General features: G+C 46.5%; 1 protein-coding gene and 1 non-coding gene across 4 annotated transcripts in view; one reads left to right on the top strand and one right to left on the bottom strand.

Moving 5' to 3' along the window:
• Positions 1 to 26,826, top strand: part of LOC106593627 (makorin, ring finger protein, 1) — a 32,270-nt gene extending 5,444 nt beyond the window's left edge. The window contains exons 3-9 of one of the 3 annotated variants that reach the window (XR_014381253.1): positions 10,394 to 10,617; positions 13,817 to 14,046; positions 19,704 to 19,918; positions 22,190 to 22,300; positions 25,687 to 25,831; positions 26,051 to 26,472; positions 26,692 to 26,826. Coding sequence is in view for 2 of the 3 variants with exons in the window: in XM_082964298.1 (XP_082820424.1) it covers positions 10,394 to 10,617; positions 13,817 to 14,046; positions 19,704 to 19,918; positions 22,190 to 22,300; positions 25,687 to 25,831; positions 26,051 to 26,266 (1,141 nt within the window). In the remaining variant the exon portion in view is untranslated. Of the gene's footprint in view, positions 1 to 10,393; positions 10,618 to 13,816; positions 14,047 to 19,703; positions 19,923 to 22,189; positions 22,301 to 25,686; positions 25,832 to 26,050; positions 26,622 to 26,691 lie in introns of those variants that run through there. The other 2 variants (XM_082964298.1, XM_082964299.1) reach the window with 2 other exon arrangements.
• Positions 11,921 to 11,996, bottom strand: trnag-ucc (transfer RNA glycine (anticodon UCC)). The gene has a single exon. It is a non-coding gene; the product is annotated as a tRNA-Gly (tRNA).

Below are 26,826 nucleotides of genomic sequence, written 5' to 3'. Positions count from 1 at the left end.
ACTATGGTATTGGTTCATCATTCTCTATACCTTATAGTCCAATACATTATACATGACCACTATGGTATTGGTTCATCATTCTCTATACCTTATAGTCCAATACATCCAGCATTATACCTGACCACCATGGTATTGGTTTATCATTCTCTATACCTTATAGTCCAATACATCCAGCATTATACCTGACCACTATGGTATTGGTTTATCATTCTCTATACCTTATAGTCCAATACATTCAGCATTATACCTGACCACTATGGTATTGGTTCATCATTCTCTATACCTTATAGTCCAATACATTATACATCACCACTATGGTATTGGTTTATCATTCTCTATACCTTATAGTCCAATACATCCAGCATTATACATGACCACCATGGTATTGGGCAGCTGCTATTGGAGAACTCATCTGGTTTTAGAAATCAATCTCTGGTCATCTTATTTCAGAGCACATTGTACAGCTGTTTTTCTTTTAGAGGAGATTGTATTGCATGGTATGCTGTATGTGTAGGCTATGGCGTATGTATTGGCTAATATGCATATGCACCTGTCTTTAAACCTCCCATTTGTAGCCTACATGATACCCATCTTTCTAATCTACGTTGTTTTATTTGGGTTTCAAATGATATGATTTGAATGTTTCTTTCAAGCCTGCTGCTAGTTACTGGAATGCAGACAGTCGTACCAAAGCTTTTTAAAACATTGAATTCACTGACAGAGCTAGCTAATGAAACGCTAGCATCCCGAGCCGGTCACGTTGACCAAGCTTGTCAACTGTAAACGGCGTTCAATGCATTAGTTCTAAATGATAAACGGAGTTACCTCTTCATATAAATCACATTTTTATTCGTCACATGCTTCATGCTTTGTCAGTGTGTAGTGAAATCTGTGAATGTAATGTTAAAAAAACAAACTAAAAGAAAACAGTCTAACTGCCTTCATTTAGCTGGTCCCCGGGAAGTCTGGATCCATAATAAATACAAACAGGTGTAGACTAAGTGAAATGCTTGCTTACGGTTCCTTCCCAACAATGTAGAGAGAAAGAAAAATAGCCAAAAGTATAACTCATAAAATAATATAGGAAATGATAACTTGACTATATACACATTGGGGGGGGGTAACAGTAGAGTCAATGGGTAATAGCAACTTGACTATATACACAAAATTTGTGTGAACAGGGTCAGTGCAGATCGTCCAGCTATTTGGTTAAATATTTAAAGCTGCAATGTGTCACTTTAGGCGACCCAACCCAAATTCACATAGAAATGTGTGTTATAGCTCTGTAATGCTCATTGAAAGCAAGTCTAAAGTGGTAGAGCTGTTCTATGTGTGCTATTTCTATGCTTCCTGTTAAATTTTAAGTTTTTTTTCCTTTCGGTTTTGTACACTAGCTTCGAAATAGCTGAAAAAAGAAAGATATATTTTTGATAATGGAAAATATATTTCAGTAGTTTAGATGGAACAATGATTCTCTACACTATGCTTGCTTGTTTTGTGTCAAACTGAAATTAAGTGAACTATTGGAATTTTTTGTAACCAGGAAATGACTGAGCGATGTCTGCATAGTGCATCTTAAACTAACTATTTATCAGTCTTATGGCTTGAGGGGGAGAAGCTGTTCAGGATCCTGCATCAGTAATGCTTTGGGTGGCTGAGTCTTTTAGGGCCTTCCTCTGACACCGCCTGGTATCGAGGTCCTGGATGGCAGGGAGCTCGGCCCCAGTGATGTACTGGGCCGTACGCACTACCCTCTGTAGCGCCTTGCGGTCAGATGCCAAGAATGATATAGACCATTCGTATTGCATTCTGCATATTTCAAGTGCACTAAAAACAGATATCTTATTTCAGTCTTTGGGAGCTAACTTTAGTTAACACGCTGACAGCCGATCAAAAGGCTGTGTTTACATCTTAGATGCAGGCCATTGGCAGCAGGATACAGTATGTTTAGTATTGACGGAGACAGCAGTAGGATACAGTATGTTTAGTATTGACGGAGACGGCAGTAGGATACAGTATGTTTAGTATTGACGGAGACGGCAGTAGGATACAGTATGTTTAGTATTGACGGAGACAGCAGTAGGATACAGTTTGTTTAGTATTGACGGAGACAGCAGTAGGATACAGTATGTTTAGTATTGACGGAGACGGCAGTAGGATACGGTATGTTTAGTATTGACGGAGACGGCAGTAGGATACAGTATGTTTAGTATTGACGGAGACGGCAGTAGGATACAGTATGTTTAGTATTGACGGAGACGGCAGTAGGATACGGTATGTTTAGTATTGACGGAGACGGCAGTAGGATACGGTATGTTTAGTATTGACGGAGACGGCAGTAGGATACGGTATGTTTAGTATTGACGGAGACGGCAGTAGGATACGGTATGTTTAGTATTGACGGAGACGGCAGTAGGATACGGTATGTTTAGTATTGACGGAGACGGCAGTAGGATACGGTATGTTTAGTATTGACGGAGACGGCAGTAGGATACGGTATGTTTAGTATTGACGGAGACGGCAGTAGGATACGGTATGTTTAGTATTGACGGAGACGGCAGTAGGATACGGTATGTTTAGTATTGACGGAGACGGCAGTAGGATACGGTATGTTTAGTATTGACGGCAGTAGGATACGGTATGTTTAGTATTGACGGCAGTAGGATACGGTATGTTTAGTATTGACGGAGACGGCAGTAGGATACGGTATGTTTAGTATTGACGGCAGTAGGATACGGTATGTTTAGTATTGACGGAGACGGCAGTAGGATACGGTATGTTTAGTATTGACGGAGACGGCAGTAGGATACGGTATGTTTAGTATTGACGGAGACGGCAGTAGGATACAGTATGTTTAGTGCAGTCAGTGACTGGTAAGTCAGCTTTGCTTCTGAAAACAGTTAGCAGGCTGTATAGTGGAATTCTCTTCCGGGGAATCTTCTGACACTTAAGAACGCCACAGCGGTTTCCTAATATCAACATGTTCAATTTGCTTGCACGCACGCGCCTATACCGGGATCAACCAGGCTAGAGGTCATTAAGGGCCCTAGCAATGGGATATCATATCAGCCTGTATCCCATGAAGCAATATAGATCTGCTTAGAAAACCTTACCAGCTTCAGTTAGCTTCACATTCCAGGTCAGGCTTCATCCGTACTATGACGGTGGACATTGCTCGTCCACCTGCCACTAACTCTCCAGCAGGCTTGTAACTGCACGTCCATGTGGCTCGTCGAACGCCAAACGATGCTGAAACATCAATCCATGGGTGAGTCAGTGCCACGTTTTTCATTTGTGCCCAAAATTAAAGGAAAGTTCTTGTGAATTCAGCAGGCTATGGTGTGATGCAGGCTTTTAGAAGTGTATCAAGTATCAAGTTTTCATAACAATCGGTAATCAGCATTTTTGGATACCGATTATGGCCGATTACATTGCAATTCACGAGGAGACTGCGTGGCAGGCTGACGTCGTGGACGAATCAGAATTAGTTGGGTAACATAGATAATTAAGATGTTTTATTAGTATAATATGCTTATTTGAGGTACTTATCATTAGAAATTGTCCATTGGACTCTGGTGTCTTGTCAGTTGCACGTCTACCTTAGCTGGGTCTCAGACACTTGGGGCCCAGAGAGGGGAGAGGTCAGACTTGTCGTCATGGGAATGTGTCTTTACCTATTTCTTAAACCATGTGAAGGGATGGCGTGATTACTGGGGAACCAATGACTTGTCTCCACAATGTCTGTGAGCAAGTCACTCCCTCCTTTTCTTTATTGTGGGGAGGATTATGGCAGTAAATGGACCCTTGTATGTTCTCTCTTAGATCTCACACTTATCCTGTGATAATATATGGCCTAGATGCTCACTCCCTCCAGTGAGCCTGTCCAGGAGTAGGGTCAAGAGGGGGTTTGCTTGAGATGGGAGTATCTAGAGTTGACAATTGATATATGCCACTGGATGAAATAGTTCTGTTCAATACCGTACCAGGGAGGGACGGTTCTAAGGAGACCAGATACTGGGCTATACCATTAATCCTGTTGACATAGCAGTTACTGTCTGATGTGTTTTATTGATATCTGTCATACAAAACTTAACCTTTGTGAACTGTTACTAAGTATCTGTGGTTTGTCAATGTACGTTGAAGGGGGTATCGTTGCTATAAAAGATCCCTGTAGCCATTCTGTAATCACCTTCCTGGTTCATTCGAGAGAATGCATTAGTGGGGTCAAGAACTTTTGCAAAAGTATCTTAAGTATTAAAGATGTAGTTTAACTCGGACTGGTGCGTTTGTAACTCCTCATTTGGTAATGCGGAAATTAGCCACCACACTGACTACCTGTTACACGAGTGCAGCAAGGAGCCAAGGTAAGTTGCTAGCTAGCATTAAACTTATCTTATAAAAAATAATCAATCTTTAACATAATCACTAGTTAACTACACATGGTTGATATTACTAGGTTTACTAGCTTGTCCTGCGTTGCATATAATCAATGCGGTGCCAGTTAATTTATCATCGAATCACAGCCTACTTCGCCAAATGGGTGAGGATTTAACAAAAGCGCTTTTGTGAAAAAAGCACAATCGTTGCACGAATGAACCTAACCATAAACATCAATGCCTTTCTTAAAATCAATACACAGAAGTATTTATTTTTTAAACCTGCATATTTAGTTAAACGAAATTCATGTTAGCAGGCAATATTAACTAGGGGAAAAATTGTCACTTCTCTTGCGTTCATTGCACGCAGAGTCAGGGTTTATGCAACAGTTTGGGCCGCCTGGCTCGTTGCGAACTAATTTGCCCGAATTTTACGTAATTATGACATAGCATTGAAGGTTGTGCAATGTAACAGCAATATTTAGACTTAGGGTTGTTACCCGTTCGATAAAATACGAAACGGTTCCGTATTTCACTGAAAGAATAAACGTTTTGTTTTCGAAATGATGGTTTCCGGTTCTGACCATATTAATGACCAAAGGCTCGTATTTCGTTTTTTGTTATATTATAATGAAGTCTATGATTTGATAGAGCAGTCTGAGTGGTGGAAGGCAGCAGCAGACTCGTAAGCATTCATTTAAACTTTACTGCGTTTGCCAGCAGCTCTTAGCAATGCTTGAATCACAGTGCTGTTTATGACTTCAAGCCTATCAACTCCTGAGATTAGGCTGGCAATACTAAAGTGCCTATTAGAACGTCCAATAGTCAAAGGTATATGAAATACAAACGGTATAGAGGGAAATAGTCGACGCGTCATAATTCCTATAATAACTACAACCTAAAACGTCTTAACTGGGAATATTGAACCACCAGCTTTCATATGTTCTGAGCAAGGAACTTAAACGTTTAGCTTTTTTACATGGCACATATTGCACTTTTACTGTCTTCTCCAACACTGTGTTTTTGCATTATTTAAACCAATTGACCATGTTTCATTATTTGAGACTGAATAGATTTTATTTATGTATTATATTAAGTTAAAATAAGTGTTAATTCAGTGTTGTTGTAATTGTCATTATATATAAATAAATAAATCGGCCGATTGAATCGTTATCGCCTTTTCTCTCTCTCTCTCTACAATAATCGGTATCGGCGTTGAAAAATCATAATCGGTGGACCTCTAATGAATGTACTGACTGATATGTGGTTGTCCCACCTAGCTATCTGGAGATGAATGTCCTGACTATGATATGTGGTTGTCCCACCTAGCTATCTGGAGATGAATGCTCTTAACTGTAAGTCTCTCTCTAGATAAGAGCTTCTGCTAAATGACTAAAAGGTAAAACATTAGCCTGGTCCCAGATGTTTGTGTGGTCTTGCCAACTCCTATGGTTTGGCGTTACAATGACCGTTAGGAGTGGGTAAGAGTACCCAAACTGACCTAGGCTAGATTAGGTCAACATGACAATTACCCAACAACTCAAACACTCCATCAAATCAAACACCCATATTTACATTGTGTTCTGAGAAAGTCAAACTTCCCTACAATGTCTCTTACTGTGTAAATAATCTTGGGTTGCATTTCTATGCTGTGATGTTGTTACTCCTAGGAAAGTTTGCCCAAGCAAGGCCTTTCATGGTGTTATCCGTTTTTAAAAAGAAAATGACAGGCTGGGAAATGGGATTGAGACTGAAATGTGAGACTTTGTTGTGAGAAGGAAAAATGCGGGTCGCCCTGAAATGGCACACTGAGAGAACATTTTAATTGTGCCGAGTTGAGATACTCACTTGAGTAATCGTATGTATTGTTATGTGAAGTGAGAGTTGTATGGGCTAACGGGTACTAGTGAACATTTTTAAATGGACTACTATTTGCGTTTTTTTTTAAACAATAGGCTAAATCAATGAGACCCAGGAAGCACAGTGCAGGCTATGCCGTCAGCGTGGGAGTCCTAGCCTACATCACATCCTAAGAAATCTCACTGAACTCATTCTCACCACAGTTGTTTGTGGACTTCTCATTGAGTTTTAAACCAGACATGAGTTCAACCAGTTCGTTCAGACAGCGTCTCCCCTATTTATCTGCTTTTAGCAGCATCCCCATAGTTACCATCCCATAGTTACCGCTGCTAGCATACCCCCAGGTCAACTGTCTGTTTAGTCCCAAAAGGCACCCTTTTCCCTATTTAGTGCACTACATTTGACCAGGGCCCTGATCAAATGTAGTGCACTATATCGGGAATAAGGGGTGCTATTTGGGATGGCACACGATTTGCTTTTGTTAGCTGTCTAGCCTAGATGTATGGTAATAACAAGGATTTACATAGTCCATCCATAGGCTGCTGACTCTGTGAGCATTTGCCTTCTAGCCTACCCACTGAGATGGCTTAGACCTGAACCGGTGTAGCATTGAGCTGTTGTTGTTATGTAACTAGACTTAAAGGGAATGTGTTTTGTTTAGCTGTCTGGATGGATATGGTAATAACTTGTACTTTTCCCATACAGAGTATTTATTTGACTACTAGCCTGCCCACTGAGAGGACTTGAACATGTGTAGCGTTGTGCTGCTGCTGCTGGTATGTAAAGGGACATTCCTCCGGTCAGTCCATATGATGATGTATCAGCCCTCATTATTCCATAGGGGGGCTAGAGGAGTAGGATGAGGTAGAGGAGGGAGGAAGAAGGGTGGAAGAAGAGGGGGGAGGTGGAAGAAGGTGGAGGAGGGAGGAAGAAGAAGAAGGGTGGAGGAAGGAGGGGAGGTGGAGAGGAGGAGCGAGGGGGTTAGACAGGAGAAGGGTGGAGGAAGGAGGGGAGGTGGAGAGGAGGAGCGAGGGGGTTAGACAGGAGAAGGGTGGAGGAAGGAGGGGAGGTGGAGAGGAGGAGCGAGGGGGTTAGACAGGAGAAGGGTGGAGGAAGGAGGGGAGGTGGAGAGGAGGAGCGAGGGGGTTAGACAGGAGAAGGGTGGAGGAAGGAGGGGAGGTGGAGAGGAGGAGCGAGGGGGTTAGACAGGAGAAGGGTGGAGGAAGGAGGGGAGGTGGAGAGGAGGAGCGAGGGGGTTAGACAGGAGGAGGAGCGAGGGGGTTAGACAGGAGAAGGGTGGAGGAAGGAGGGGAGGTGGAGAGGAGGAGCGAGGGGGTTAGACAGGAGAAGGGTGGAGGAAGGAGGTGGAGAGGAGGAGCGAGGGGGTTAGACAGGAGAAGGGGCAGCCAGAGAAAGGGCTCTTCTGTGGGCTCTTTATTGTAGATGAACTACCGGGTCCTGGAGCTATTGTGGCGTTCTCTCTCTGGGTCCCAAATGGCACCCTATTCCCTATATAGTGCACTACTTTAGACCAGAGCCCTATTCCCTATATAGTGCACTACTAGGCCTATAGGTCTGATCAAAAGTACTGCTCTATAAAGGGAATAGGGTGCCAATTGGGATGCAGTCGGTCTTTCTGCAGCCCCAGGGCAGGATGTAGAGAACTGCGGCCTGCATGGCAATTGCATAAGTGTCTCTCTTCGCTGTTCTCTTTGACTGCCCACCTCCCTTGTTGGTTGGTGTGATTCCACGGCTCTTCAGTCATTTTATTAATGTGTTCTTCATCCCCACCTGTCTCTCCAGCCGTCCCCCCCCGGTCCTTTCTCCCCCCCCATCAGCACCTCTTGTTTGCCCAATGCAAACGTTCTGTCTGGTTCTCTAAGTAGACTAGTAGAAACCTAGACCCAGTCCCCAGAGGTATTCAGCTGTAGTCTAAACCTAGACCCAGTCCCCAGAGGGATTCAGCTGTAGTCTAAACCTAGACCCAGTCCCCAGAGGGATTCAGCTGTAGTCTAAACCTAGACCCAGTCCCCAGAGGGATTCAGCTGTAGTCTAAACCTAGACCCAGTCCCCAGAGGAGTCTAAACCTAGACCCAGTCCCCAGAGGGATTCAGCTGTAGTCTAAACCTAGACCCAGTCCCCAGAGGGATTCATCTGTAGTCTAAACCTAGACCCAGTCCCCAGAGGGATTCATCTGTAGTCTAAACCTAGACCCAGTCCCCAGAGGTCAGAGTTCATTACTCGATAAGACGTCTGTAAAATTCAGCCTACAGAAATGCCTTAAATCTGTTAAATGAATTATTCTTTGCTGTTCATGTTGCCAGCTTGACACTTCCTTCATAGCAGTGGTCTGTACACTCTGTTTTAATGGTGACAGCTGAGAAGAAACCTGTTATGTAAATGTTATTTGTAGTCTACACAGATGTGTATATAGAATCCCAACTGAGTAATATAGTGTGTAGACTAGTACTACACTACTCAGCTGGGATTCTATATACATCTGTGTGGACTGTTACTATATTTATAGGGGACAATGTACATAAATCAATATAACAGCTATGTGAATTTACCGGGATTAGCCAAAAGCTAATTAGCAGCCGTAGTCCCTGGGCAGGTAAGGGCCTTTATACAGCCACTAAACACATACTGACTAAAACAATACAACATATCATTACATCCAATAATATATCATTCTAACGACATCAACAACAACAGTCATCTTACGTATGAGGAACCACAGTACTCGTGTGTACAGGTTTGGATAGATTTGAGCTATGTTTTCAATATAACTAAAACAAAATACAATAATCAATGCAGCTTCTCAAGTCCATGGGCATTGCATTCCAGTATATTGTAGCTCTAACGGAGAATAACGAATGTTTTAATTGTTTATTTTTTTAAATTATTAAATTTTTTAAAAATTTTAAATTGTAAAAATATTTTTATTAATTTTTAAATATTTGTATTAATTTATTTGAATTTTTCATTTTTTTTTAATACTGTGTCGAAAAGGGACAATGCAATCCCTTCTAGTTACTGCCCTTGTTATCCTGAAGGTGCTTTCCTTGAGCATGATATGCCGCCATAGGGGTGGAGGGGCAAGACCATGCAGGATCTTAAAGACAAGGCATTCATCTACATACTGCTTGAAGTTATCCAGACTTAAATCAATTATGTTTGTAAGTTATATGACATGAGGGAAACTGTTTGGTTTGTTATCAACAATCTGAAGTGTTTGTTTATTGTGGAGTGATTTCAGTTGGTTTCAGAATAGTAGTTCCTGCTTGTGACCAGCATGTGAGGCATTATCTCAGATGTGAGAAGATCACAGCAGACCTCCAGAGGAAGGAAAGGCCTTTTTTATATAAAAACCTAAAGTTGGTTAATCCAAACTTAACCGTGTTGACCACCACCACCACCACCTTCTTCACATGATCCTTACATGTCAAGTTGGAGTCCAAAATGATGCAGAGAGAAGTTAACCACAACTTTCAGATTCTCCCCCGTTTTAACAAGAACAGCTGGTTGGGAACAATCAATGGATTTCTTAGAGAAGTACAATCTTGTCGATTTTATTAAAATGGCGGTTAAGAATTAGTTTTTAGAAACATGTACCATAGCTTTAGTTAACTTGTTAACAACTAGTTTTGTTTTTGAGTGTACATACAGAACTGTATCATCAGCATGTTAACTTGTGGGCAAGCAAGTGGGAGATCATTTTATATAGATGGTCAACAGAAGGTGGCCTAATATTGACCCTTGTGGGACTCCAATGTTATAACTACTACTACGTTGGGATTCTGTATACCTGTGTAGACTGCTGCTGCTGCTGCTGCTCAGTAGTAGTCTATACACCTGTGTGTAGAATCCCAACTGAGTGCTAGTCTACACACATCTATATAGGATCCCAACGTAGGAGGAGGAGGAGGAGGTCCCGTGTAACTCAGTTGGTAAAGCATAGTGCTTGCAACGCCAGGGTTGTGGGTTTGAAGCTTTGTCTTGAATAAAAAAGTAGGTTGTAAGATGAGTTCAGTTCCCTGGATGACATTATGTTGATGGCCTAGATAAACCTTACCATTGAATCGTTTAAATGATTCTTTCTCTTGTCTTTCTCTGACCCCCCCCACCCCCTTCTCCCTTCCTCTCTCTCCCTCCAGGTTTGAACACTCTAAAGAAGACGTGCCCAAGCCGTCGCTGCCGCCCTCCGCCTGCGCCCTTCTCCCTCCTACGTCCCTCACCGCCAGCGCCCCAGCCCCCGTTCCCAGTGGATCAGCGGGTGGTGAGTCGGCAGACGGCCCAGAGAACCCTCATGGATCAGGGGCAGGGGACTGGGTTATGGCGGCAGAGTTTGTACCAGGCCAGCCGTACTATTGTGGAAGGGGTGAGTGTGTCTAGGAAGCTTGTGATTGAGCCTCCTTGTACATAATTACACAATGATTATTATAATTGTAAGTTAAAGTGCCTTAAAAACATGTGTAACGCGTCCCGATAGCAAGGTGCAGCCTGTCTGGTCCAGTCATTCAACGAGGTAGTCTTTACCACATCGGGATTGTTATCACACTGGTTGGTCCTCATTCAGGCCCCAGGTGACTAAAGCTTCTCTCAACCCTGTCACACTGGTTGCTCCTCATTCAGGACCCAGGTGACTAAAGCTTCTCTCAACCCTGTCACACTGGTTGGTCCTCATTCAGGACCCAGGTGACTAAATCTTCTCTCAACCCTGTCACACTGGTTGGTCCTCATTCAGGACCCAGGTGACTAAAGCTTCTCTCAACCCTGTCACACTGGTTGCTCCTCATTCAGGCCCCAAGTGACTAAAGCTTCTCTCAACCCTGTCACACTGGTTGGTCCTCATTCAGGACCCAGGTGACTAAATCTTTTCTCAACCCTGTCACACTGGTTGGTCCTCATTCAGGCCCCAGGTGACTAAAGCTTCTCTCAACCCCAGAGCCATGTTGTCTCCCTGTGATTTCTGGGGAAGTCTGAGGTTTGCGAGCACCAACCTTTTCAGTTGAAACTCCTTATCAATAAAGTGTACTGTCATACTAATGTAGGGCTCAGTTGTTCAGCTAGTGTAGCGGTAGACGACCCTGTTCCTGGAGTAACCCAGGTACCACACCAGGGGTAGACGACCCTGTTCCTGGAGTAACCCAGGCACCACACCAGGGGTAGACGACCCTGTTCCTGGAGTACCCCAGGTACCACACCAGGGGTAGACGACCCTGTTCCTGGAGTAACCCAGGCACCACATCAGGGGTAGACGACCCTGTTCCTGGAGTAACCCAGGCACCACACCAGGGGTAGACGACCCTGTTCCTGGAGTACCCCAGGCACCACACCAGGGGTAGACGACCCTGTTCCTGGAGTACCCCAGGTACCACACAACCCTGTACCTGGAGTGCCCCAGGTACCACACCAGGGGTAGACGACCCTGTTCCTGGAGTAACCCAGGTACCAACGAGGCACCCTACTGGGGCCCTACTGGGTTCTACAAGGTGTTGAAAGCGTTCCACAGGGATGCTGGCCCATGTTGACTCCAATGCTTCCCACAGTCAGTTGTCAAGATGGCTGGATGTCCTTTGCATTTTACATTTACATTTTAGTCATTTAGCAGACGCTCTTATCCAGAGCGAATTACAGTAGTGAATGCATACATTTCATACATTTTTTTTCCTTCTCCGTACTGGTCCCCCGTGGGAATCGAACCCACAACCCTGGCGTTGGAAACACCATGCTCTACCAACTGAGCCACACGGGACCTTTGGGTGGTGAACCATTCTTGATACACACGGGAAACTGTTGAGTGTGAAAAACCCAGCAGCGTTGCAGTTCTTGACACAAACTGGTGCGCCTGGCGCCTACTACCATACCTCGTTCAAAGGCACATAAATATTTTGTCTTGCCCGTTCACCCTCTGAATGGCACACAGACACAATCCATGTCTCAGTTGTCTCAAGGCTTAAAGATCCTTATTTAATCTGATTCCTCCCATTCATCTACACTGATTGAAGTGGATTTAACAAGTGACATCAATAAGGGATCATAGCTTTCATCCTGGATTCACCTTGTCGGTCTGTTATGGAAAGATCAGGTGTTCCTAATGTTTTGTACACTCAGTGTGTGTAGGGAATAGGGTGCCATTTGGGACCCAGATGTATCCTTAGCTTGTTGACAGGGTGAGTTTGTGCCAGTCTGCCAGTATGTCCTTAGCTTGCTGACAGGGTTAGTTTGTGCCAGTCTGCCAGGATGTCCTTAGCTTGCTGACAGGGTTAGTTTGTGCCAGTCTGCCAGGATGTCCTTAGCTTGTTGACAGGGTGAGTTTGTGCCAGTCTGCCAGGATGTCCTTAGCTTGCTGACAGGGTGAGTTTGTACCAGTCTGCCAGGATGTCCTTAGCTTGTTGACAGGGTTAGTTTGTGCCAGTCTGCCAGGATGTCCTTAGCTTGTTGACAGGGTGAGTTTGTGCCAGTCTGCCAGGATGTCCTTAGCTTGTTGACAGGGTTAGTTTGTACCAGTCTGCCAGGATGTCCTTAGCTTGTTGACAGGGTTAGTTTGTACCAGTCTGCCAGGATGTCCTTAGCTTGTTGACAGGGTGAGTTTGTGCCAGTCTGCCAGGATGTCCTTAGCTTGTTGACAGGGTTAGTTTGTGCCAGTCTGCCAGGATGTCCTTAGCTTGTTGACAGGGTTAGTTTGTACCAGTCTGCCAGGATGTCCTTAGCTTGCTGTAAGGGTGTGTGTCCAGAGCCACTGATATGCCAACAGTGCCCGTTGCTGCCAACTTCTGCCATGTGGCCGGACACGGTGTGAAAGAAAAGCCTTTATGGATGATTTGAATGTAGCGATCTTTCAGTTTGTCCCTCCTGTCTCCCTGTAGGATGGACATGATGTATTGTCAGTGACTCAATAAGACACGTTCAGTTTGTCCCTCCTCTCTCCCTGTAGGGGGGGACATGATGTATTGTCAGTGACTCAATAAGACACGTTCAGTCTGTCCCTCCTCTCTCCCTGTAGGATGGACATGATGTATTGTCAGTGACTCAATAAGACACTTTCAGTTTGTCCCTCCTGTCTCCCTGTAGGGGGGGACATGATGTATTGTCAGTGACTCAATAAGACACGTTCAGTTTGTCCCTCCTGTCTCCCTGTAGGGGGGGACATGATGTATTGTCAGTGACTCAATAAGACACGTTCAGTTTGTCCCTCCTGTCTCCCTGTAGGATGGACATGATGTATTGTCAGTGACTCAATAAGACACGTTCAGTTTGTCCCTCCTCTCTCCCTGTAGGGGGGGACATGATGTATTGTCAGTGACTCAATAAGACACGTTCAGTCTGTCCCTCCTCTCTCCCTGTAGGATGGTTTATTGATGGAGAGTGTTTCCTTTTGGGACATTTTAGCATCTTTTATTTACAAGTTGGTTTATAGACCACCAGACCCAAGAGGTAAATAAATGATGACATTTTGTTGGAGCCAAGTCAATGAATGTTTCCATGTCGCCTAATAAGGGTGTATCTTTGTGTGTCTGGCTCTCTCACCTCTTATCTCTCCTTTTCATTCTCTTCTCGTTCCCCTCCCCCATTAGACCCAGTGAAGTCTGAAGGGTCGGGGATGAGGATGGGTCCTCTGATGGAGCAAGAGAAAGACCCTGCGGTAGACAATAAGGAGTTGAGGAAGACTCTGTGTCCCTACGCCGCCATGGGGGAGTGTCGCTACGGACTTAACTGTGCCTATCTCCATGGCGACGTGTGTGACATGTGCGGACTGCAGGTGCTCCATCCCTCCAACGACGCCCAGCGATCGGAACACACCAAGGTAACGGTCCTGTCAACACACCAAGGTAACGGTCCCGTCAACACACACCAAGGTAACGGTCCCGTCAACACACACCAAGGTAACGGTCCTGTCAACACACCAAGGTAACGGTCCCGTCAACACACCAAGGTAACGGTCCCGTCAACACGCCAAGGTAACGGTCCCGTCAACACACACCAAGGTAACGGTCCCGTCAACACACACCAAGGTAACGGTCCCGTCAACACACACCAAGGTAACGGTCCCGTCAACACACACCAAGGTAACGGTCCCGTCAACACACACCAAGGTAACGGCCCCGTCAACACACACCAAGGTAACGGCCCCGTCAACACACACCAAGGTAACGGTCCCGTCAACACACACCAAGGTAACGGTCCCGTCAACACACGCCAAGGTAACGGTCCCGTCAACACGCCAAGGTAACGGTCCCGTCAACACGCCAAGGTAACGGTCCCGTCAACACACCAAGGTAACGGTCCCGTCAACACACCAAGGTAACGGTCCCGTCAACACACACCAAGGTAACGGTCCCGTCAACACACACCAAGGTAACGGTCCCGTCAACACACCAAGGTAACGGTCCCGTCAACACACACCAAGGTAACGGTCCCGTCAACACACCAAGGTAACGGCCCCGTCAACACACGCCAAGGTAACGGTCCCGTCAACACACGCCAAGGTAACGGTCCCGTCAACACACCAAGGTAACGGTCCCGTCAACACACCAAGGTAACGGTCCCGTCAACACACCAAGGTAACGGTCCCGTCAACACACCAAGGTAACGGTCCCGTCAACACACCAAGGTAACGGTCCCGTCAACACACGCCAAGGTAACGGTCCCGTCAACACACGCCAAGGTAACGGTCCCGTCAACACACCAAGGTAACGGTCCCGTCAACACACCAAGGTAACGGTCCCGTCAACACACGCCAAGGTAACGGTCCCGTCAACACACCAAGGTAACGGCCCCGTCAACACACCAAGGTAACGGCCCCGTCAACACACGCCAAGGTAACGGTCCCGTCAACACACGCCAAGGTAACGGTCCCGTCAACACACCAAGGTAACGGTCCCGTCAACACACCAAGGTAACGGTCCCGTCAACACACCAAGGTAACGGTCCCGTCAACACACCAAGGTAACGGTCCCGTCAACACACCAAGGTAACGGTCCCGTCAACACACCAAGGTAACGGTCCCGTCAACACACCAAGGTAACGGTCCCGTCAACACACCAAGGTAACGGTCCCGTCAACACACCAAGGTAACGGTCCCGTCAACACACCAAGGTAACGGTCCCGTCAACACACGCCAAGGTAACGGTCCCGTCAACACACGCCAAGGTAACGGTCCCGTCAACACACGCCAAGGTAACGGTCCCGTCAACACACGCCAAGGTAACGGTCCCGTCAACACACGCCAAGGTAACGGTCCCGTCAACACACGCCAAGGTAACGGTCCCGTCAACACACGCCAAGGTAACGGTCCCGTCAACACACGCCAAGGTAACGGTCCCGTCAACACACGCCAAGGTAACGGTCCCGTCAACACACGCCAAGGTAACGGTCCCGTCAACACACGCCAAGGTAACGGTCCCGTCAACACACGCCAAGGTAACGGTCCCGTCAACACACGCCAAGGTAACGGTCCCGTCAACACACGCCAAGGTAACGGTCCCGTCAACACACGCCAAGGTAACGGTCCCGTCAACACACGCCAAGGTAACGGTCCCGTCAACACACGCCAAGGTAACGGTCCCGTCAACACACGCCAAGGTAACGGTCCCGTCAACACACGCCAAGGTAACGGTCCCGTCAACACACGCCAAGGTAACGGTCCCGTCAACACACGCCAAGGTAACGGTCCCGTCAACACACGCCAAGGTAACGGTCCCGTCAACACACGCCAAGGTAACGGTCCCGTCAACACACGCCAAGGTAACGGTCCCGTCAACACACGCCAAGGTAACGGTCCCGTCAACACACGCCAAGGTAACGGTCCCGTCAACACACGCCAAGGTAACGGTCCCGTCAACACACGCCAAGGTAACGGTCCCGTCAACACACGCCAAGGTAACGGTCCCGTCAACACACGCCAAGGTAACGGTCCCGTCAACACACGCCAAGGTAACGGTCCCGTCAACACACGCCAAGGTAACGGTCCCGTCAACACACGCCAAGGTAACGGTCCCGTCAACACACGCCAAGGTAACGGTCCCGTCAACACACGCCAAGGTAACGGTCCCGTCAACACACCCCAAGGTAACGGCCCCGTCAACACACCAAGGTAACGGCCCCGTCAACACACCAAGGTAACGGTCCCGTCAACACACCAAGGTAACGGTCCCGTCAACACACCAAGGTAACGGTCCCGTCAACACACACCAAGGTAACGGCCCCGTCAACACACCCCAAGGTAACGGCCCCGTCAACACACCCCAAGGTAACGGTCCCGTCAACACACCAAGGTAACGGTCCCGTCAACACACCAAGGTAACGGTCCCGTCAACACACCCCAAGGTAACGGTCCCGTCAACACACACCAAGGTAACGGCCCCGTCAACACACACCAAGGTAACGGCCCCGTCAACACACACCAAGGTAACGGCCCCGTCAACACACACCAAGGTAACGGCCCCGTCAACACACACCAAGGTAACGGCCCCGTCAACACACACCAAGGTAACGGTCCCGTCAACACACACCAAGGTAACGGTCCCGTCAACACACACCAAGGTAACGGTCCCGTCAACACACACCAAGGTAACGGTCCCGTCAACACACACCAAGGTAACGGTCCCGTCAACACACCAAGGTAACGGTCCCGTCAACACACCAAGGTAACGGTCCCGTCAACACACCAAGGTAACGGTCCCGTCAACACACCAAGGTAACGGTCCCGTCAACACACACCAAGGTAACGGTCCCGTCAACACACACCAAGGTAACGGTCCCGTCAACACACACCAAGGTAACGGTCCCGTCAACACACACCAAGGTAACGGTCCCGTCAACACACACCAAGGTAACGGTCCCGTCAACACACACCAAGGTAACGGTCCCGTCAACACACACCAAGGTAACGGTCCCGTCAACACACCAAGGTAACGGTCCCTTCAACACACACCAAGGTAACGGTCCCGTCAACACACCAAGGTAACGGTCCCGTCAACACACCAAGGTAACGGTCCCGTCAACACACCAAGGTAACGGCCCCGTCAACACACACCAAGGTAACGGTCCCGTCCACACACCAAGGTAACGGTCCCGTCCACACACCAAGGTAACGGTCCCGTCAACACACCAAGGTAACGGTCCCGTCAACACACACCAAGGTAACGGTCCCGTCAACACACCAAGGTAACGGTCCCGTCAACACACCAAGGTAACGGTCCCGTCAACACACCAAGGTAACGGTCCCGTCAACACACCCCAAGGTAACGGTCCCGTCAACACACCCCAAGGTAACGGTCCCGTCAACACACCCCAAGGTAACGGTCCCGTCAACACACCAAGGTAACGGTCCCGTCAACACACCAAGGTAACGGTCCCGTCAACACACCAAGGTAACGGTCCCGTCAACACACCCCAAGGTAACGGTCCCGTCAACACACCCCAAGGTAACGGCCCCGTCAACACACCCCAAGGTAACGGTCCCGGCTCTGTGGTACTTAGTCGTCTTGTTTTACTGCGTCGAGACTACGGTCCCGTACTGTCGTACTGTAGCTACGGTCTCCTTGTTTTACTGTCAGATACTGTATTTATACCGGTCCCGACTGCAGCGTGTCTCGCGCCTTGTTTTACTGTCAGATACTGTATTTATATACTACGGTCTCCTTGTTTTACTGTCAGATACTGTATTTATATACTACGGTCTCCTTGTTTTACTGTCAGATACTGTATTTATTACTACGGTCCCGACTGCAGAACGTATCAGTCGTGTCTAGAATGGAGACACTTAACCATTACCAATGACTTCATCATTGTTTTGTTAACTGCCCTGTGATGGTTTCTGGTGGTTAACTTGTTTTGGTTTCCCCCCCCAGGCTTCATAATGCATTATAGTGGTTAGCTATACCTTTAGTATCTCTCTCCCTCCAGGCTTCATAATGCATTATAGTGGTTAGCTATACCTTTAGTATCTCTCTCCCCCCCAGGCTTCATAATGCATTATAGTGGTTAGCTATACCTTTAGTATCTCTCTCCCCCCCAGGCTTCATAATGCATTATAGTGGTTAGCTATACCTTTAGTATCTCTCTCCCCCCCAGGCTTCATAATGCATTATAGTGGTTAGCTATACCTTTAGTATCTCTCTCCCCCCCAGGCTTCATAATGCATTATAGTGGTTAGCTATACCTTTAGTATCTCTCCCCCCCCCCAGGCTTCATAATGCATTATAGTGGTTAGCTATACCTTTAGTATTCCTCTTCAGGCTTCATAATGCATTATAGTGGTTAGATATACCTGTATTATTCCCCTTCAGGCTTCATAATGCATTATAGTGGTTAGCTATACCTTTATTTTTCCCCTTCAGGCTTCATAATGCGTTATAGCGGTTAGCTATACCTTTATTATTCCCCCCCAGGCTTCATAATGCATTGTAGCGGTCAGCTATACCTTTATTATTCCCCTTTAGGCTTCATAATGCATTATAGTGGTTAGCTATACCTTTATTATTCCTCTTCAGGCTTCATAATGCATTATAGTGGTTAGCCATACCTTTTGTTATTCCCCTTCAGGCTTCATAATGCATTATATTTGTTAGATATACTTTTAGTATTCCTCTTCAGGCTTCATAATGCATTATAGTGGTTAGATATACCTTTAGTATTCCTCTTCAGGCTTCATAATGCATTATAGCGGTCAGCTATTCCTTTATTATTCCCCTTTATGCTTCATAATGCGTTATAGTGGTTAGCTAGACCTTTATTATTCCCCTTCAGGCTTCATAATGCGTTATAGTGGTTAGCTAGACCTTTATTATTCCTCTTCAGGCTTCATAATGCATTATAGTGGTTAGATATACCTTTAGTATTCCTCTTCAGGCTTCATAATGCATTATAGTGGTTAGCTATACGTGTATTATTCCCCTTCAGGCTTCATAATGCATTATAGTGGTTAGCTATACCTTTATTTTTCCCCTTCAGGCTTCATAATGCGTTATAGTGGTTAGCCATACCTTTAGTATTCCTCTTCAGGCTTCATAATGCATTATAGTGGTTAGATATACCTTTAGTATTCCTCTTCAGGCTTCATAATGCATTATAGCGGTCAGCTATTCCTTTATTATTCCCCTTTAGGCTTCATAATGCGTTATAGTGGTTAGCTATACCTTTATTATTCCCCTTCAGGCTTCATAATGCGTTATAGTGGTTAGCTAGACCTTTATTATTCCCCCCCAGGCTTCATAATGCATTATAGTGGTTAGCTAGACCTTTATTATTCCTCTTCAGGCTTCATAATGCGTTATAGTGGTTAGCTATACCTTTATTTTTCCCTTCAGGCTTCATAATGCGTTATAGTGGTTAGCCATACCTTTATTTTTCCCCTTCAGGCTTCATGATGCATTATAGTGGTTAGCTATACCTTTATTTTTCCCTTCAGGCTTCATAATGCGTTATAGTGGTTAGCTATACCTTTATTTTTCCCTTCAGGCTTGCATTGAGGCCCATGAGAAGGACATGGAGCTGTCGTTTGCCATCCAGCGCAGTAAGGACATGCAGTGTGGCGTGTGTATGGAGGTGGTGTTCGACAAGCCCAACCCCAGTGAGAGACGCTTCGGCATCCTGTCCAACTGCTGCCACTGTTACTGCCTGAAGTGCATCCGCAAGTGGAGGAGCGCCAAGACGTTCGAGAGCAAGATCATCAAGTAAGGAAGTAGTGTTTATTATCCCGAGGGACAGGATCATCAAGTAAGGAAGTAGCCTTTATTATCCCGAGGGACAGGATCATCAAGTAAGGAAGTAGTGTTTATTATCCCGAGGGACAGGATCATCAAGTAAGGAAGTAGTGTTTATTATCCCGAGGGACAGGATCATCAAGTAAGGAAGTAGCCTTTATTATCCCGAGGGACAGGATCATCAAGTAAGGAAGTAGCCTTTATTATCCCGAGGGACAGGATCATCAAGTAAGGAAGGAGTGTTTATTATCCCGAGGGACAGGATCATCAAGTAAGGAAGTAGTGTTTATTATCCCGAGGGACAATTCATTTTGCAGCACGTAGTAAAAAATACAATGAACACGTGACAAATGTAGACCTAAAACCAAAGCAGTGTATGCTGCAATATGAAGACAATACTACTACAGCTTATTGAGGTAGACTAGACTACTACAGCTTATTGAGGTAGACTAGACTACTACACCTTATTGAGGTAGACTAGACTACTACACCTTATTGAGGTAGACGAGACTACTACACCTTATTGAGGTAGACGAGACTACTACACCTTATTGAGGTAGACGAGACGACTAGAGCTTATTGAGGTAGACGAGACGACTAGAGCTTATTGAGGTAGACGAGACGACTAGAGCTTATTGAGGTAGACGAGACGACTAGAGCTTATTGAGGTAGACGAGACGACTAGAGCTTATTGAGGTAGACGAGACGACTAGAGCTTATTGAGGTAGACGAGACGACTAGAGCTTATTGAGGTAGACGAGACGACTAGAGCTTATTGAGGTAGACGAGACGACTAGAGCTTATTGAGGTAGACGAGACGACTAGAGCTTATTGAGGTAGACGAGACGACTAGAGCTTATTGAGGTAGACGAGACGACTAGAGCTTATTGAGGTAGACGAGACGACTAGAGCTTATTGAGGTAGACGAGACGACTAGAGCTTATTGAGGTAGACGAGACGACTAGAGCTTATTGAGGTAGACGAGACGACTAGAGCTTATTGAGGTAGAGTTTACACCTGCCAGTTTGAAACTTAGAGCGCAGATACCGGCTCCTTGAGGGAAGCAACAAATTCTTCAAATGAGGGATGCTGGGAGTCCCTCAGAATGGAGAGAGCCTTACGTATGACTCTGATACAGGTGAGGGGTCTGTTAAGACAGACAGTTTAGGGGGGGGGGGGGGCGCTCTTGGTTGTTTCTGCATGTGGAGGAGCGCCAAGTAGTTTGAGAGCAAGCTCAAGTAAGGCTGTGTTTCTCAACCTTTTTGAATCCTGGGACAGAGACAGACGAGCTATGGTCCCTCGTGTGGCAGAGACAGACGAGCTATGGTCCCTCGTGTGGCAGAGACAGACGAGCTATGGTCCCTGGTGTGGCAGAGACAGACGAGCTATGGTTTTTCAGCTTCGGGGACCGCTTACATTAAATTAGCACTGTAGAGGTGACCAATTTAGTGTGGATGGACTGGATATTTAGATTTAGTAAGGAACTAGACACATGAAGCTGGACTGACCAGTGGGGGGAGGGAAGGAGGGGCGGTGTTGCTGCTCCTCCACTGGGTGGGTTTCTTTTGAAGTAGAGAACACATCACCTCAGGACTTCCTCTGGTGGAACACATCACCTCAGGACTTCCTCTCTGGTAGAACACATCACCTCAGGACTTCCTCTGGTAGAACGCATCACCTCAGGACTTCCTCTCTGGTAGAACGCATCACCTCAGGACTTCCTCTCTGGTAGAACACATCACCTCAGGACTTCCTCTCTGGTAGAACACATCACCTCGGGACTTCCTCTCTGGTAGAACACATCACCTCGGGACTTCCTCTCTGGTGGAACACATCACCTCGGGACTTCCTCTCTGGTGGAACACATCACCTCGGGACTTCCTCTCTGGTAGAACACATCACCTCGGGACTTCCTCTCTGGTGGAACACATCACCTCGGGACTTCCTCTCTGGTAGAACACATCACCTCGGCACTTCCTCTCCTCTGGTGGAACACATCACCTCGGCACTTCCTCTCTGGTGGAACGCATCACCTCGGGACTTCCTCTCTGGTAGAACACATCACCTCGGCACTTCCTCTCCTCTGGTAGAACACATCACCTCGGCACTTCCTCTCCTCTGGTGGCTTCATCAGAGCTGTTCCCTTTGAACTCCAGAGCATGTTGTGATGAATGTGAAGTGGACAGTAATAGACTGTCTGAAATAGAACCCTATTCCAACTAAACTTCTCTCTCTTCCCAGGTCCTGTCCAGAGTGTCGGATCACGTCCAACTTCGTCATCCCCAGTGAGTACTGGGTGGAGGACAAGGAAGACAAGCAGAAACTGATACAGAAATACAAGGATGGCATGGGGTGAGCTATGTACTGAGGATAGGAGGGGGGGTGAGCTATGTACTGAGGATAGGAGGAGGGGGGGTGAGCTATGTACTGAGGATAGGAGGAGGGGGGGTGAGCTATGTACTGAGGATAGGAGGAGGGGGGGTGAGCTATGTACTGAGGATTGGAAGGGGGGGGTGAGCTATGTACTGAGGATAGGAGGGGGGGTGAGCTATGTACTGAGGATAGGAGGAGGGGGGGTGAGCTATGTACTGAGGATAGGAGGAGGGGGGGTGAGCTATGTACTGAGGATAGGAGGAGGGGGGGTGAGCTATGTACTGAGGATAGGAGGAGGGGGGGTGAGCTATGTACTGAGGATAGGAGGAGGGGGGGTGAGCTATGTACTGAGGATAGGAGGAGGGGGGGTGAGCTATGTACTGAGGATAGGAGGAGGGGGGGTGAGCTATGTACTGAGGATAGGAGGAGGGGGGGTGAGCTATGTACTGAGGAGGGGGGGTGAGCTATGTACTGAGGATAGGAGGGGGGGTGAGCTATGTACTGAGGATAGGAGGAGGGGGGGTGAGCTATGTACTGAGGATAGGAGGAGGGGGGGTGAGCTATGTACTGAGGATAGGAGGAGGGGGGGTGAGCTATGTACTGAGGATAGGAGGAGGGGGGGTGAGCTATGTACTGAGGATAGGAGGAGGGGGGGTGAGCTATGTACTGAGGATAGGAGGAGGGGGGGTGAGCTATGTACTGAGGATAGGAGGAGGGGGGGTGAGCTATGTACTGAGGATAGGAGGAGGGGGGGTGAGCTATGTACTGAGGATAGGAGGAGGGGGGGTGAGCTATGTACTGAGGATAGGAGGAGGGGGGGTGAGCTATGTACTGAGGATAGGAGGAGGGGGGGTGAGCTATGTACTGAGGATAGGAGGAGGGGGGGTGAGCTATGTACTGAGGATAGGAGGAGGGGGGGTGAGCTATGTACTGAGGATAGGAGGAGGGGGGGTGAGCTATGTACTGAGGATAGGAGGAGGGGGGGTGAGCTATGTACTGAGGATAGGAGGAGGGGGGGTGAGCTATGTACTGAGGATAGGAGGAGGGGGGGTGAGCTATGTACTGAGGATAGGAGGAGGGGGGGTGAGCTATGTACTGAGGATAGGAGGAGGGGGGGTGAGCTATGTACTGAGGATAGGAGGAGGGGGGGTGAGCTATGTACTGAGGATAGGAGGAGGGGGGGGGGGTGAGCTATGTACTGAGGATAGGAGGAGGGGGGGGGGTGAGCTATGTACTGAGGATAGGAGGAGGGGGGGGGGTGAGCTATGTACTGAGGATAGGAGGAGGGGGGGGGGGGTGAGCTATGTACTGAGGATAGGAGGAGGGGGGGGGGGTGAGCTATGTACTGAGGATAGGAGGAGGGGGGGGGGGTGAGCTATGTACTGAGGATAGGTATTGTATCAATAGGTATTGTATCAACAGTATTGTATCAATCACTGTTTGGCCCATAGATTCCACAGTATTTTATCAATCACTGTTTGGCCCATAGATTCCACAGTATTGTATCAATCACTGTTTGGCCCATAGATTCCACAGTATTGTATCAATCACTGTTTGGCCCATAGCTTCCACAGTATTGTATCAATCACTGTTTGGCCCATAGATTCCACAGTATTGTATCAATCACTGTTTGGCCCATAGATTCCACAGTATTGTATCAATCACTGTTTGGCCCATAGATTCCACAGTATTGTATCAATCACTGTTTGGCCCATAGCTTCCACAGTATTGTATTAATCACTGTTTGGCCCATAGCTTCCACAGTATTGTATTAATCACTGTTTGGCCCATAGATTCCACATTATTGTATTAATCACTGTTTGGCCCATAGATTCCACAGTATTGTATTAATCACTGTTTGGCCCATAGCTTCCACAGTATTGTATCAATCACTGTTTGGCCCATAGCTTCCACAGTATTGTATCAATCACTGTTTGGCCCATAGCTTCCACAGTATTGTATCAATCACTGTTTGGCCCATAGCTTCCACAGTATTGTATCAATCACTGTTTGGCCCATAGATTCCACAGTATTGTATCAATCACTGTTTGGCCCATAGATTCCACAGTATTGTATCAATCACTGTTTGGCCCATAGATTCCACAGTATTGTATCAATCACTGTTTGGCCCATAGATTCCACAGTATTGTATCAATCACTGTTTGGCCCATAGCTTCCACAGTATTGTATCAATCACTGTTTGGCCCATAGATTCCACAGTATTGTATTAATCACTGTTTGGCCCATAGCTTCCACAGTATTGTATTAATCACTGTTTGGCCCATAGCTTCCACAGTATTGTATCAATCACTGTTTGGCCCATAGCTTCCACAGTATTGTATCAATCACTGTTTGGCCCATAGCTTCCACAGTATTGTATCAATCACTGTTTGGCCCATAGCTTCCACAGTATTGTATCAATCACTGTTTGGCCCATAGCTTCCACAGTATTGTATCAATCACTGTTTGGCCCATAGATTCCACAGTATTGTATCAATCACTGTTTGGCCCATAGCTTCCACAGTATTGTCCTTGTTTGGTCTTGAGGTTTAGTGTTTTTTTTAATTGTTTTTTTATTTCACCTTTATTTAACCAGGTAGGCAAGTTGAGAACAAGTCCTTTATTTAACCAGGTAGGCTAGTTGAGAACAAGTCCTTTATTTAACCAGGTAGGCAAGTTGAGAACAAGTCCTTTATTTAACCAGGTAGGCAAGTTGAGAACAAGTCCTTTATTTAACCAGGTAGGCAAGTTGAGAACAAGTCCTTTATTTAACCAGGTAGGCAAGTTGAGAACAAGTCCTTTATTTAACCAGGTAGGCAAGTTGAGAACAAGTCCTTTATTTAACCAGGTAGGCAAGTTGAGAACAAGTCCTTTATTTAACCAGGTAGGCAAGTTGAGAACAAGTTCTCATTTACAATTGCGATCTGGCCAAGATAAAGCAAAGCAGTTCGACATATACCATAGGGCTCTAGTTAATGTGTGTCATGCCTGCTTCATGGCATGTGATGAATTCAAATCAAATTTTGTCACATGCGCTGAGTACCACAGGTGTAGAACATACAGTGAAATAATTACTTACAAGCCTTTAACCAACAATGCAGTTTTAAGAAAATATTTACCAAATAAACTAAAGTAAAAAATAACACAATAAAATGACAATAATGAGGCTATATACAGGGGTACCGGTCAAATGCGGGGGTCCTGGTTAGTTGAGGTAATATGTACATGTAGGTAGGGATAAAGTTACTATGTATAGATAATAAACAGGACCTAGACTTGGCGCCCCGGTACCGCTTGCCGTGCGCTAGCAGAGAGAAAAGTTGACCGGTCTTATCATGACTGTCCTGTCTGTCTCTGTTCCTCAGGACTAAAGCCTGTCGATACTTCGACCAGGGTCGTGGCACCTGCCCGTTTGGCTCCAACTGCTTCTACAAACACGCCTTCCCTGACGGACGGCTGGAGGAGCCTCAGCCTCAGAGAAGACAAGCAGGGTCCAACGGCAGGAACAGGGTGAGACGCTGCTCTGACAAATGTCCTTTCCGTCAGAGATGGATCGAGACGATTTTCGGTTTTCCTATGGGGTTCGGACGTTAACAGACAATGATGTGGCATTTGGACAATTTGTCTCACGGTCCAGAAGTTCTCAGCCCTTATTGTAACGCTTCCTGTTCTGCTTTCATAATACCTGAAAGGAATTCCTGTTTTTAATATTCCTGTTCTCCCCTCCAGAACTCGAGGAGGACGCCCCTGTGGGACCTGTTTGAAGAGCGGGAGAACAGCAGCGACTCTTTGGACAACGAGGACGAGGAGATGGTGACCTTTGAACTGAGCGAGATGCTCCTCATGCTCCTCGCCGCGGGAACCGACGACGACGTCACGGACTCGGAGGACGAATGGGACTTGTTTCACGAAGAGCTGGACGATATCTACGAGATTTACCTATAGCACTACTCCTAACGTTAACGTTAAAACCCCTATCCTTTGACTACCCTCTTCACCTTTACTGCGCTGTAGAATGGACTGTCTTGTGTGTTTGGACAGTAGCTTCTTTCCTCTGTTGTGGCAGTGCCTTTGGGCCTTTCATTCAGAAATCAACTACATGAAGAAAAACAAAACACATGAGGAAAAAAAATACATGTAAATGAGAACAGGTGGGTGTAAAACATTTTCTAGAAACGTCCTGTCCTTGTGAATTTATCTATCCGTGTCAGGTTCATGTAAAAATAACAACAAAACTAAAAAAAGGAAAAGAATTACAAACATTTTTGAAAATATCGCTAATAAACAGTGTTTATTTGTGGACGTGGGTTTGACCATTTTTACCCAGGTGATGTTTTTAAGACTTGTTTTTTTTTTGTTTGTTTTTTGAGGATGATGCACCAAACCAACTCTCCACAACTACACTTCCTGGTGATGATGTCATGTCTGTGGTGGTCATGGGTATCGTAGTCCTCTGGTCATGCACTGAGTTATTGGGTGGAGGGAGACAGCAGTCCTGTCGACTT

This window comes from Salmo salar, chromosome 17, assembly GCF_965601325.2.
Source record: "Salmo salar chromosome 17, fSalSal1, whole genome shotgun sequence".
Taxonomy (NCBI): domain Eukaryota; kingdom Metazoa; phylum Chordata; class Actinopteri; order Salmoniformes; family Salmonidae; genus Salmo; species Salmo salar.
The sequence above is the reverse complement of the archived record's forward strand: the minus strand, read 5'-3'. Positions and strand labels throughout refer to the sequence as shown.